Raw genomic sequence first — 14,989 nt, forward strand, 5'->3', positions numbered from 1 at the left:
TATTGATGAGGAAACTAAGGGTCTGAGAGATAAAGTAACTTGCCCTATAAATATTAGAATATGCATCTAGGACACTCTGACTCTATGCCACTTCTCCTCTGCTAGTCTCTCAGATGTGGGTAATGAAATAAACTAGAAAAAATACAATCCCCACGGATGGGTCTTTATTTGATGTACTCATTCTAGAAGATTCTAATCTTCAGAAACTTAAATTCTTTGTATCTCAGAGGAAGCAACTTTTTTAATGTGTTCCTAAGCCATGTGAATATACTTTAAGATACCCTGTAGCATGAGACCACCCACAGATCTTGTGTGTGGTTATCTAGTCATAGTCCAAGTGGCTGAGGGGGTATACATTTAAAAAATCAGAATGTAGTTGGAATTTAGGCCACCCTGCTTGTATTAAGACAATTCCTCTTTAGTTTTTTTAAAATTTCAGATTTTTACTAAAAGAAAAATCTCACTAGTATCTTGATAACTAGGATTTAAAAAAACAAATTATGTTTTGGGAGTTGTTCAACAGACAAAGTACACCTAGAGAACATAAAAATTCTTTATTTAACCTAATCCAGCCAGTATTGAGATAGTCTGCTATATTAAAAACAAGACGTTTAAAAAAATTACAGCACAGTTAGCAAGGCAGTGACTAATTAAGTCACTAAGTTTAATTTTATATTCTTCACAGTCATTTGATAATCATGTAATGATGAACAATATTTTCAGCCACTTTGGAGATGTTAACTTCTGCAAAGGAGAGAATTCTACTAGTTGTCACTGAATTTTATAAAAGAGGTTTAAAACATTAAAGTTTATGGAAATAACACAGTAAAGCAATGTGAAAATAAACTGGAAAACACAAAATATACCCACCCATCCCAAAAGTCTACACCATCCCTTTAATCTGTTCCCTAACACCATTCTCTTACCTCTTCGTTCCCTTTTCCTAGAGCACGAACAGACTAACAATTAAGAAACAGCTACTGCTTTATAGAGGCTGTCTCAAGCCTAAAGTGCCTCTGTTCCTGTAATTTCTCAGTTAATCCTAGAAATGGTCTTCTGAAATAGAAGTACTACTTGCATTTCAGAGATGATGAAAACTGTAGCTGAGAGAAAGCCACTTGGTCAGGTCATACATCCAGTTATTAAAAGCAGAATCAGGATTGGAACCCAGGTCCATCAACTTTAGCCCATGCTCTTTTGTTGTTCATGGTGGTACAGGCCACCTTTCTAAAGACTGGTACACAGTACTTTCTGAGTAAGGTTTTTTTACATTTAAAAGTGTTCAATTCCAGGGCTAGAGGATAATCTGGTTCCCAGGCACTTGCAATTCCTTCCCCACAGCCCTAGAAACCCCTCCCTGCTACCCCCAAAGGATTAGAGTGGTTTCCCCGGCCCTCATGAGCCCTGATGCCAACAGACGCAAGCAGCTACTCCCCCCATCTTGGGCATCAAAGTAGTAACTAGGGAATGGTGTGCTTGTATAATTTTATTAAAGGTTGCCTAAAAGCTGTTCTATATAACAAAATTATGCAGGAAATATCTACTATGTCTTTTTATATTGAAAATTAAAGAAAAGCCAATATATTTTATAATTACAGCTATATAATCTAAGTTATTTTTATATATAATCATAGATTTTATATTTCCCCTTCAGAACTGTAGCAGTGTTCTTAATAAGGCTCACTGTCAAATATTCCCTTCCTCCCAAAATAATTACAACTCTGAATGTTCAACAGCCATTCACATAAACTTTGTAACAGAATTAAGACATTCATACTATAGAAAGGTACCAGTCTTAAATTACTAAAGTTAACATACATTATTGCAATCTAACATAGCTCAATCTATATTTGCTACACTCCTAAAGAGAAGTGGCCACTTATCAGTAAGGGAAACGTTTATTATTGTCATGCATTAGACACTGCGAACAAGAAAATAAATAGGGTTTTTGGAACTATCTTTTAAAAATTTAACTTTAATTAATGAAAATAACTGTGAGACCATTCAGATCGCTGAACAACATTAAAAGGGCCACTATTAAAAATGGCTTAAAATAAATAATTGCTTTTTAAAAATGAACATAAAACTAGTTAAACAGTGATTAAGGTGCTAGCCTCATCAATATGACAAGCAATTAAAATCTAAAAACATTAGTACTGGTTTTAATAATAGATTGACTTAAGCCAAAAACCTCAATATTTACTCAAGACTTCTTGTTTTCATAATTATCTCCTCACTGACTGGTATAGAAACAAAGAGCTCAAGGCCTCACCTTGGTTTACTCACTGCTGGTTTTCTATCTGTTGAAACTAGACGGTAAACTGCATAAAAGCAGGAACCAAGTCTGTCGTGTTCACCACTGTATCCCACAGCACTTTGTATAATGCCTGGGCAAATAGGAGGTGATCAACAAATACCTGAATAACTGAATCAATGAAAGAGAAGAGTAAAATAACTTTATTGATTTTTTTGCAAATCTTCCTCTGTGCTCAAACTACTAGAAACTGGCAGCTCTAATTTCTAGAAATATGGATTTAAAAACCTTACTCCAGTGATTGAAGGTCCTGATGACTCTCTCCTGCTCTCTCTTACACACACACACACACACACAAACACACACACACACACACACACACACACAGTAATTATGACTGCATGAGTCAAAATTACATTATGAACTATGAGATGTCAACATTATATAAATAAAATTTAATAGTGAAAAAGTGATTTGGAAGCCCTGTGAATTTTTATCCTACACATTTTGGAGGACGTCACATGGGTTAAGAAAAACACAACAAAATCGCATTTGTTCAGATAATCATTTGAATGTTTACATACATTTTTGGTTTGTTATTTTTTTATAACTAATTTACATTTCCTCATATTAACATATACTCCTGTTTAGCATGTAATCAAATTATGCCAGTGAGAAAAATCCTCATAGTACCTTCATTGAGTTGCTGATTCTATGAAAACACTGAACATGAACATGTACAAAAGAGGCATTTGAATAAAACAGCATGTGCATTTTTAAATATTTGCACAGTTTGATCTTTACATTTCTATCTGGAGAAAATATGAACAAAACCCAGGTTTACCATGCTAAGATAATGGTTCAGATGACTGCCATAAAAGAAGTACATACAAAACAATGAAAACAAATCACAACCTTAGGTTCCGTGATTACTGAGAGGATTTCCCCTGCCCTAAGTGCTTTATTATATTTCTTAAAAATATGAGCAGCAGCTTATCATAAGTCTCCACTACTGTGCATTAATGATGGAATCAGAACAACACAACAGATTCATAAGGATGAGAAGACTGCAGAACAACTAGAAGTCACAGTTTTATGCTTCTTCTTGCTCTGGATAATTTAGAATTTTGCGGTGTGCCTGACGTAAATATTGCTGTTGTTTGAAGTAAACCTTGAATGCTCCTTTTATGGCAACAAAAGCAATTCCACCCTAAAATAAAAAGGAAAATTAGCTTTTTATAATGCAGATTTAGAGAAACATAATAATAAAAATAATTTTACTTAGATCACAAAAGACACAGCCATTGCTGCTAATTCAGATGAATGCAGAAGAAACAGTTCTTTTTTCTACCAGGGGGTGAGACAGGCAGAGACACTACACCTATAAGAGACACCTTCCCTGTTCTCCTATTGAGTAATCTCTCCACTTAGCTCTATGTCCATTCTGATACAACAGGGAGAAGGCCTGGACGCATGTGCAGGCTGCCATCAGAGAGGGGAAGTGAGAATAATAATGACATCAGCACAAGGGTTGACTATGTGCTAGCACTTCAAATGAATTGTCTCATTTAATCCTCCCAGTAATCCTGATATAGCTACCAATAAGATCTATATTTTACAGGCACAGAGAAGTCAAGAAATTTGATTTCATCAAAGCAATTTCTGTGATAGGATATGAATCAGGCAGTCTGACCCTAGAGCAGAAGCTCTTCACCATAATCTTGTTGGCAAGAGGGATGAGTGGAAAATTCATGCCTATTCTAGGAGAGAAATCACCCACAGCATTGTTCCGGAAGGCCAGGAGTAATGTAAGGGATCCTCCTCTCTTTCTTGCTATTGGATAACAAGTAGGGATCAAATAGAACCTTAAGGCACAGGAGCCACAGAATGAATATTTATATAGTCCCATTGGGGTTCTTTCTGAACAAATATACAGTTCATTCTCTTTTGTATAGTCACTTGAAAAAAAAGTAATATTAAAACCATCTTACCAAGATTGTCCTTTGTAAATTAGAGTTAACACTACTGAACATCAGTTTACCAACTATTGTCGCAATAGTAGGAAAGACAAGGGCTCCACACAAAATTCGGGTGGCAGAGACGTGATCTGCTAAAGGATTAGCCTCAGCTGGAATTCGAGGAACAGGACAACCAATGCCTAGAGAAAAAGAAAATGCAGGGTATTAGTGCTAATAAATCAGAATAACTAAAATATCTACGCATACTAAGATTCTTCCACAAAATTAATTTGGTGTGCTCATGATAGCCACAATTTTTCCAGGGCCTTACCTGGAAATATACTGTTCAAAATTTGTAGTTTATTCGAGTATTTGCGCCATAGTCTAAGCACGTAGTCTTCCCAGCGTATCATCTTGCCTAATATCAGCATGACAGGAATAGTAGGAAGTCCAATTAAAAGGAATAAAGGGTCAGCTCTCTCCATAACATCCAGACCTTCTTTATGGCCTACAACCTGTGAAACAGACAGCATTTGCTAGAATCATTTCCTTATCTAATGAAGGGTTGCATGCATGAACTGAATTCATTTTAGAGGAAATGCTAAATTTCAAAAGAATACAGAAAAAAAAAGTTTTAAAAAATAAGCTGGAAAGCTATCAGTCCTGACTTTAAGTGTCTCTCATTCAGGGGAAGAAAAGCTCCTAAGCTATTTCATATTATATTGGAATAAAAGCTTTAAAAATGATTGACCCACAGTGATTACAATTCAGCAGAGGGGAGGGGGCTTCTGGTTCTTTAATTCCTCTTATTTGATTTGATTAGACTGGACTATAATTTTAAGTCCTATTTGTGCTCCGGCAGAGCATCTCTTTTCCTGCTCTTCCTACTAGGGTAAGCACAGCTAGCCAAGGGGCGGGACCAGCCTTCAGGAGATAGCCTGAAAGCTCACTTCTCTTTGGTTCTTTCTCCATACTCAGTTGTGCCCGGGATAGAGTGATTTTTCTGGCTGGCTAAATGCCTGTTCTACACACCTAACTCAGCTAAAATGCAATTCCAAGGTCTACTGTAGTAGTTTTTGCTATAGGTTCCAGTCATTTTTCCAGTCTAGGAACCCTAGGGTGTCCTATCAACGGGGTAATGAAGCTAAAACAACCTTCCCTTCTTATCTGGGTCTTAGGGCTATTTCTCAATTGGATTAGATCCCAGAGGGCAAGAAGGACATGATTAATTCTTTGTGAATCTCCATACTTCCCCTCCCAGGAAAATCCTTTTTACTCAATCAATCTTGGTCTTATGCTTCTCTCAACATCTCCATTTTATTGGTGAGTTTCTTACTTTTAATTAGAGATTCTCCCTGAAAATTCTCTTTCAAAGGTCTCAAATGATCTTCCCTTTAGCCAAAGTCTCAATTGCTTCCAAATTAAACCTATTTCTCTGAGTCATTATTCTTGGCAGTTATGACAGGACAAGGAGACTATTTCCAAATCTTGGGCTTATACCCCCACCCAGGTATCACACTGTGAGGACAGCTTGCTAGGAGGATACTACTATAAAGACTCCATATAGTTTTTCTGATCACACTTGAGGAGTAAACCAGGAAGAAAGGATTGGGAAGAACCCTGTCTATCTTTGATAGGGAAGAGGTGAAAGGAAGGGCAGGCAAGGAGGAAAGGGAAGAAAGAAGGTAGGGAAAACTAAAAGTTGCCAGGGACACTGAGGAAAACAAGCTCATGAAAAAGTAAATGGGTTTTTTAAAAAAATGAGATGCTCTTTATGTCAACTACCGTAGCAGATTTTTTTTAGGTGGACTACTATAAGGAGATGTGAAATGAGGTAAAGCTGAGAATGGTCAGAGCAAACTGAAATTCTAGACAACACACTCAATCCAGGTAAAAATATTTTATAAGTATGTGGGGAGAGCCAAAATGGATGCTTTTAAAATCTGAGCTAGGGATATAGTCCAGGCTTGTACTTCATTAACGTCCCTAAATACAACGTAATATTAAAGGGCAGGAGGCTAACCTCTTCCAAGTGGCCAAAAACCATGGTATAGGTACCTGATATTCTTCTGTGTCTCCACAGAGAAACCCGACACCTTGTATGTGAAGGATGATTGTTCTGAGTTGCCCTTAAGTGAAATAGTCTGGTTCACAAACAGCTGACCCTTGAACAACACGGGTTTGAACTGTACTGGTCCACTTATAGATACACTGATAGATACTGTACAGTACTGTTATTTTCTCTTCCTTATGATTTCCTTAATAACATTTGCTTTTCTCTAGCTTGCTTTACTATAAGAATACAGCATATGGTACATATACAAAAATGTGTGTTAGTTGACTTTACGTTATCAGTAAGGTTTCTGGTCACAGCAGGCTATTAGAAGTTAAGTTTTTGGGGAATCAAAAGTTATCCATGGATTCTCTACTGCATGAGGGGGGTTAGCAGTGCCCCTAACCCCCATGTTGTTCAAGGGTCCACTGTATTTCATAAACCTTAATCCCACACTAGTGGCAAAAGTGGATCAGCCCAGAGATTGTGTCTTTACCTATGACTTTTCAGGACATTCTATTTTTATATCATTTTATTATGGTCAGTTATAAAGTTACAACTAAATGTGATTTAAATATTCTTGAAGTATTAGTAAATAAATTCAGAAATTTCAAAAATTCCTGTTGGGTTATACTATTCTTTTTAGAATCTGGGGTTCAGAAATATAAAGCAGAGTGATATTCAGGTAGAGACTACAGTAAGGGAAAGTTTATTCCTCATGGGTGGCAGTAAAAACCTCACAACCTGGTGTCTAAGAATGAGGAAACAAAAAAGAAGATAAATAGGACAAACAGTGAGCAAGAGACCCACTGTCCCACTTGTTATATCTAAAGTGGAGACAGATGCTTTGTACTCAAGCTGGGCTCACTATGCGTGAATTCAACTGAACACTGATTATGTCCCAAACACAGGCCTAGGTGTTGGGGATAAAATGATAAGCTAAATAGATGTCTTTTGGAGGTGAGATACAATCAAATCAAATCAAACAAGCATGCAAATATAAATGCCGCAAAGGAAACAGAATAGTATAACAACTGTAGTTTACCACCTGCTACTATAGTCAGACTCAAGGGCAGAATATGAAAGCTGAATTAAGCAATGGGGCTGATTTAACTTTGGTCAATACAAATCCAGCAAATTGTGTATGGTCATGTACATTCTGGTTTTATGCCCCAAGATTAAAAAGATTATTTTTAAGACTTCAATTTTGGGGTGAGATTCAGGAACTACAGAATGTCTTCTGCAAGAATTTGTTATCTGTGTATAAAACAAAGGCCTAGGAATTGTAGTTTTAGATAAAGGTTTGTTTTTCTGCTTAAGAGCTAAAAGCTAGATCTTCAATATCCAGGAGCTCACCAATGCTGAAAGGCTAAGAGTTTTAACTTAGGCCTGATCTTATAAAGCACTTCGTTTTAGGAACCTACTTTTAAATGGGAGAATGAAACAGTGGTGAACTAGTAGGCTTTCTTAGTCAGAATTAAGGATAATTCAGGATAGTATAAGAGTTAAGAATGGACAATGCTTATGGGGGTTATCTTTACACTAGAGGCAAAAGTGGAACTAGGCTGGACATTAGGGTCCTATTGTTCCAGGGTAAAATGTTCCCACTGTCTTTGGAACCAGGTTTCACCTAAGGAGTCCCAGATTAGGGACAGGGGTAGGGGGTCTTTCTTGCTGTGTGGTAGTGGACATGTAAACTCGCCAAATCTATAAACTAGGAATAATTGATAGTATTTAGATCACAAGACTGTTACGAGGATTAAATATACCACTGCTGGAAAGGTGTTTAGCCCAGTGCTGGGAAAAAAAGTTACCTATTATGTTGTCTTTGCAATAAAAACGTAGGCAGAAGGTCTCATTCAAATTCCTCACAACTAACAGGCATTGAACCTAAAACTGATTCATGGAGAAGTAAGTGGGAAAAGAATAGTGGAAGGACAGGTATGAGGCAGGGAGGGTGACAAAAGCCAAAGGACAGAGGTAAAAAACTAAACAGCATAAGGATGGGTTGGAGGAGACAGCCCAATAGGCCTCAAAGTAGAATGAAGTGAGACTGTGAAGCACCCTGTGTAACAAATCAGGTTAAAGAAATGGAATCTTTTTCAAGTCAGTGGTTCTTAATCTTTACCCATTACACTCATGACTAATGATGCAATTCATTTTGCAATTCATTCTAGTGACTATATCCAGATTTTGGGGGTGTCATCAACACTTCATGAAGAAGCCTTGCAATATATGTCCCACCATGGCTATTAATGAAGCAACCAGAAATGCCATTCACTATGGACCCAGCACAGACAGGTTATGTGCAATTTCTAGAATATTACATAGTGTGTTAACTATTACTGAGTTATTTATGAAACACCCAATCTAAGTGCTGCATTGGTAAAGCACTACTTAAGGCAGAGGAGATGGGTGAGCTTGAAGTAGATGTTGAAGGTATTATTTTAGGAAGACTGATTTAGAAGGATGGACTGATAGAAGAGGATAAATTAAGAGAAACCAATCAAGAGGCTCCTTTAGCCCACAGGTATGATGGGGGAGTGACAAGAAATCAGGTGGTTAAGACTGTGGAAAAGAAGCTACAGATAGAAGACGTATAAAAATGAATATTGCTTGGATTTGGGTCAGTGGACCGATCTAGGTCTCTGAAGTAGAAAGAGCTAAAGGTAGTCCTAAGAATGTGGGATACAGACTGAGTAGATGGGAAAATAATAGTAGCGATCAAAGGTATAGAAAAATTATAATGGGGAATAAATTTAGGTTTCAAATTGAGGGAAAGACTAATCTGATTTCAATAATACTGACTGTGAAATCACAAGAGGTCATTTAAGAAGAGTCGAACTGTGACTGTAGGACTGGATTTGAGGACAGATTAGGGCAAAGACATAGATGTAAGCCCAAAAAGTACAGAGATGATAGCTGGAAATCTTTAAAGAAGAAGTATAAAGAGTCGTCAAGGGTCTGGGACTAAATCTTGAAATTTAAGTCTAATAATCTTAACACTTACTGATGGTAGCAAAAAACAGGAAGCAACTAATCATCTAATCAACAACAGATTGGTTAGTAAGTTGTTCTAATTCCACACATAGAATGCTATGAAGAGGTCTACATACTTATATGCAAAGATCTCCAAGGTTCACTGTTTGTAAAAAAAAAAAAAAAGGGGGGGGTACAGTTCTACTCTGCTTCCTTTAAGAGGAAAAAAGGTATGTGTGTGTGGGAGAACAAATTTATTTTTTCTTGCACATGCACAAAGAAAGTCTAGAAGAATGTATTATATAACTAATAATAGTGGCTACCTGGAGAAGTGAGGGGGAACCTGGGCAAATGAGCAGGAGTAAGAAGATGACTTTTCACTAGATAGTTTCTTATATATTTCTTATTTTTAAGCCACGAGAAGGTTATTACTTGTTCAAAAGAATAGTAATAATTTTTAAAACTCTCCTAACAGAAATCTATTTAATAGATCTTCACATAAAAATTATCATTGAACAGAGTAAAATAGAGAACCTGCATCACTGTCACTGCTCCATAAGTCACAGCTGTCCAGTAGATAGAGCCAACCATTATTCCCGCTGCAGCAAATGGACAAGCTTTTGAGATCAGTCTATCTGCAAGATCCAAGACGTAAACAACTGGACCTATAATAAAAAAAGAAAGTAATGTTTCAATACAAGACAGATTTTTAAAAAATGACTTATTCAATATTTTCCATTGATCTACATATTTTTATGAAGTTGGATGTTCTGATGCTTTAGAGATAACTATTATAAATGTGATGGGAACCTAAGATTTAAATAAATTTAGAATTTCTCAGTTGTCTGCATAAATAGCTAAGTTTTACTTCCTAAATTCTAGGAAATAGCCTCTTCAAATTTTGTATCTTTATCAGTAAACCTAAGATTAAAGGCTCGAACACAGCTGCTTCTTATGAAGAAAATATATTCTCTCAATTCTTTTATTCACACTGGCTACTACAGAATGAAATGGCCATTTCAGCTTGCTCTTCCCAAACAGTTCCTGCCCACAATTAGATTCTCTAGTACTTGGTAAAAATATCACTTCTTTGACTTCACTCATTACTTCCTTGGTGCAGTATGTGAAGGTAACCAAGGCTATGTTCTCGTAGTTATATGAAGTCAATCTATTTTACTTTGATTTTCAATATGGAATAGTTGAGTATTATTCTCTCAAAAAATTTTTCTTTTTTTTTCAAGTTTGTATGTAAATTCCAGTTAGCTAAGATATAATGTACTATTAGTTTCAGGAGTAGAATTTAGTCGTTCATCACTTACATATAATACCCATTTAACAAACTTCTTTTAATGATTACACTGCCAGTTTTTATGGGATTCCAACAGTTGTATGTGCCAATTATATTTCTATTATTGTATGCTTACTGTGAAATCTGGCTACTACTTCCTTTGGAAGGTATTTAGAATAGCTATATTTGGAGGTTTTCTAATTGCTTAAGTCCAATATAATTTAGCTCCAGAATTTTCCAGAATAGTGGAAGGGTCTTAGGACTGAATTAGAGCAAGTCCTAAAGAACTGAGTATCTAAGTTCAGTCACAGAACTATGAAACCTTGATTTACTAATCACCGTATTTGTTGAATACCCTCTACATACAAACTATTACTTGAGACATTTTCTTGGAAATGTGTAAAAATTATTACCTACCTTCTGGGGGGTTACAATCTATAGGAGGATGCCATATACAAAAACTATTTTTATTGTACAAAGAAATTAACAGAGCAATATGATAAAATAATTAAAACACGTAAGAACAAGCCTCCATCTACGGAGCCTCTAACCGCTGCAGCCAGCAGTCTCAGTAGTCACTGTATAAAGAAAGACCACGCTGTGAAGTAGAAAGAACATTAGGACGGATGTCAAAGGACCTATGATTCCATTTAGCGTATTTACTAACTATGTCCTCTGATAATAGTTAGCACTTCTTGAGGGTCTACAGGATACCAGGTGCTGTGCCACAGGCATTACATGCATCATTGCTCAATCTCATAATGTAGGGTTTAATCCTAAAAATATACAAATTTGCTAGGTTAAGTTTAAAACTCCCTCAGAGGGTAAAATAAAAGTCATTTTAGTGAGTCTCCAAAGATCCCTCAAATGCTGGTACTAACAGTAAAAAACCATAGATACATATATATGAAACCTCCACACTTCAACTTTCATATTCTTTGATAATTCTTTAATCAGAAAATTGAAGCCACAAGACAAGTCCAGACTCTCCATGGCACATGTACCCCCCTACCAACATCACACCTATCTGAAGTTAATCCCTCCACTGACACACCAGATCCCATTCCCTTGCCAACTCAAAGCCACAGCTCCACCAACTGTCTCCCACATCATTTCCTCTCTACTCTTTACTGGATTATTTCCATCAGACATGTCATTATTTCTTCTATCTTAAAAAAACCCGAATTCTTCTCTTGATCCTTCTTCCCTCACTGCTCCATCTTTGCTTCCCTTACAACAAAATTCCTCAAAAGACTTACCTGTTTTCACTCTCCTTCAATTCTCTCCACCAAAACTGCTCATAATGGTCACTAACCACCTAAAATTAGTTACATTTAATGGTGTAATCTCAGCCTTCCTCCTATTTGGCCTAGCAGCAACATCTGACACAGATGTTCCCTTCTTCTTCCCAATACATGGTTCTTCATTATATTTCTAGGACATCACCATCTCTTGGTTTTCTTTCCATCACCAGTCATTAACTTTTCAGTCTTTCTTGGTTCCTCCTCTTCTTGACCTCAGTGAGACTCACCCTGCCAACTTCTACCTCATGATACTCCCTATTTAATTACTCTGCACTATTTTTCTTTTTCCCAAAGCACTTATCACCTAACATACTCTAATTTACTCATTCTGTTTCTACCTACAAGAATATGGTTGGGAAACTATGGGCCACGGACCAAATCCAGCTGGCTGCTTGCTTTTGTAAATAAAGTTTTGTATGGAACATGGTCACATGCAAAGCCTAAAATATTTACTCTCTGGTTTTAACAGAAAAAGTCTGCTGACTTTTGAACTAGAACATAAGCTCCAAAGGGAAAAATGTTTTTGTTTTGCTTATTGATGAATCCCAAGTTCCTATGACTCTCAAATATTTGCTGAATTCTCTACTGAGGTACTTATTTAAAACTATGATATGAAAATCTCTAGGTCTTTTTCACTATTCTGTACCCAGCCCAAGTTAACTATAGGACTATTTTCTACCCAGTCAGAATAAAAATTGGTAAGGAAAGAAGGTATTTTACATGCTTCCAATGTACCTTCTTCCTCTCTCAAAGGGTACTTAGAACTATCTACTGATGGAGTGAAGCAATACAATTCCTAAAAAAAACCATCACTACCACTTATCTATCATGAACATGGGTAATCTAGAGATGTTTGAATTGTTTTTCCTTTCAAGATCTCAGATGGTTCTAATATAACGAGCTCAATTTCAGTTTTCTTCCTGAATCAATGGGTGTGAATTCTTTTTGTGCAAGCAAAAACAAAAAACCTGTACACTTTTGGAAATTTTCTACTCATTCCTTGAATCATATACAAAAGATGTGCTAGATTAAATGAAGACACTGGCTGTATTTTATAGTCCCTATTTCCAGTTTTTCTGAAATAGTTTTGTCTAGACTTCTGTCTTTATATTGCCTAAACCTCTCCAGGCTCTTCCAGATAGACTAGTCCAAGAACAGTTTAATACTTAAAAGATAAATGTTTAGTAGTAAACATACCATAAGAATAAACTGCCATCCAGGGGAGGTATTTCTTAGAGCTAAAGATTATTTAGGCAAGCTATTTAGTGAGTTAAAACAATCACTGAATTTCTCTGGATGGCAGTCCCTAAATCATACTCTTCCTATTAGGAAGCTTACCATGTGCTACTATCCCATGACTTGGGGTCAAAAGAAAAATAGCAAGTTACTAGATTCTTCTTACTGTTGTACTACAGCACAAAGAGTTATGGAAAGCGAGGAAAGACAAGACTAGATCTATAAAACGCCAATTCTAATGAGGAGGAGGAAGTATGAATAAGTGCACATCACACAAGTCAAATACCTAAGGGCATAAAACGGCTTCAATATTTTAAAAAGGCATTATTGAATTTTTAATGTCTCAGTGGGGTTCACCACTTACATTTTCAATGTACTATATTTACACAATGAATGGCAATTGAAGAAGCTCTGTATAAATGTAAGTTTTGAAAACCCAATAATTTAAAGGGCACTAGGGAAGCTTGCAATTAAAAGAAAATCTATTGTGAATTCTTTTGTACAATAAAGAAGCTTTCGTAAAGAAAATACACCCTAATACTCTGGGTAAATTCAAATTTTCACATTTCAGATGTGAATGACATCAAACAGTGAGCTGAGAATTATTGGGGAAACTCCTAAGTCTTGTGTCTACTGAAAAAGAAGTAATCAGTTTTATCTGGCAGACACTGAGCAAGTAGATTTGTTGCAGCTGTGATTTAAATTAAAATTTATGTACGCATGGTGTTAAAGGCACATCTTGGAAGATAAGAAATTAATGACTGAAGGGCAGGTAATATTTAGGGCTCAACATCTATGGCCACTGCTTACAGTAACAACCAGAATTCCTACGACCTTTCTCTGGGATAGAAAGGTATCCTTAAAAAACAAAACAAAAAACCCTCTCACCAATTCTTAAGAAATAATTTCTATATGTTGCCAAAGTGCTACATTTTCTAACACAGAACACAATTTAATGAGCAAAAATAGGTGCTTCACAAGACAACCCTGTATAAGTTTCTAAGACGGTAACAGCTCCAGTGAAGTTTTCTGTTAAGTGGCCAATGGTTTATAAAAGAGTTTAATAAGCATAACAGACTGTTTGCAAAAGCTATGCAAGTTTCCAGGTTTTTTTTGGTTTGCTTTTTGCTCTGCACTGAACTAGTTTTGATCTAGACCCAACTTTAATGCCAACCTGCTAAGCCGAAACATCAACCCCACTTTCAGATTCAGAACCATCCAGAATCGTAATTTTGGATGTCATGAAGAGTCCAACAATATAGTTCTAAGTTTCTCTCTTTGCTCCAAATCTTCTTTTTGTTGTGTTCTATTTCTGGAATGTCCTGTCCCTACTTTAAGTCTGTATGAAAATCCAGACTTCCCAATGAAAACTAATCTAACCTGATAGAGGTTGACTAATTGCTCTACCCCACCCTGTTCATGTCCCATGGGCTTCCTTTAATACTATCCCACAAAATGCACTTACCCCTTTGCTTGTGCATAATGTTAGTACTTTATGTTCTTGTTCAATGTTTGTTCAGTTGTCTCAATATCCTTAAGTCTGTCCATGTCAGCATCATCTTAGATTGAAAATTCCCAGGGGGCAAGGGCCAAGTCTGTTTAACTCGTTTTGTACAGTGCCTAGGATAGAACCATGTACAGATAGGTGCTTAAAAAAATGCTTTTGATGATGACTGGCATCACTCTCAGGGACTCTGTAGGCCACAGCTATCTTAGCACATGGTACGTGGCAGTACACTGGGGTACTTTGGCCTGTTCCGCAGGACATTAGAATATAATGGCATAGGACAGACCTAGCTGTAGCACTCTGTGGCAAGTACTTGACTCAATCCATTGTTAAAAAAAGGACCTTTAACGTGGGCACCTGGCTGGCTTAGTCAGTCGAGTGTGTAACTCCTGATCTCGGGGTTGTGGGTT

The 14,989-nt window shown here is 36.6% G+C and overlaps 1 protein-coding gene across 1 annotated transcript in view; it reads right to left on the reverse strand.

The window, feature by feature from the left end:
• Nucleotides 1–539: 539 nt before the first annotated feature.
• The window catches only part of MARCHF5 (membrane associated ring-CH-type finger 5), a 49,251-nt gene continuing 34,801 nt past the window's right edge, over nucleotides 540–14,989 (reverse strand). Inside the window, exons 3-6 of the mRNA XM_036079074.2 lie at nucleotides 9,779–9,909; nucleotides 4,544–4,727; nucleotides 4,246–4,412; nucleotides 540–3,464 (exon numbers count right to left, since the gene is read on the reverse strand). Of these exons, the coding sequence (XP_035934967.1) occupies nucleotides 3,348–3,464; nucleotides 4,246–4,412; nucleotides 4,544–4,727; nucleotides 9,779–9,909 (599 nt within the window). The 3' untranslated portion in view covers nucleotides 540–3,347. The remainder of the gene's footprint in view (nucleotides 3,465–4,245; nucleotides 4,413–4,543; nucleotides 4,728–9,778; nucleotides 9,910–14,989) is intronic.

This window comes from Halichoerus grypus, chromosome 7, assembly GCF_964656455.1.
Source record: "Halichoerus grypus chromosome 7, mHalGry1.hap1.1, whole genome shotgun sequence".
Taxonomy (NCBI): Eukaryota; Metazoa; Chordata; class Mammalia; order Carnivora; family Phocidae; genus Halichoerus; species Halichoerus grypus.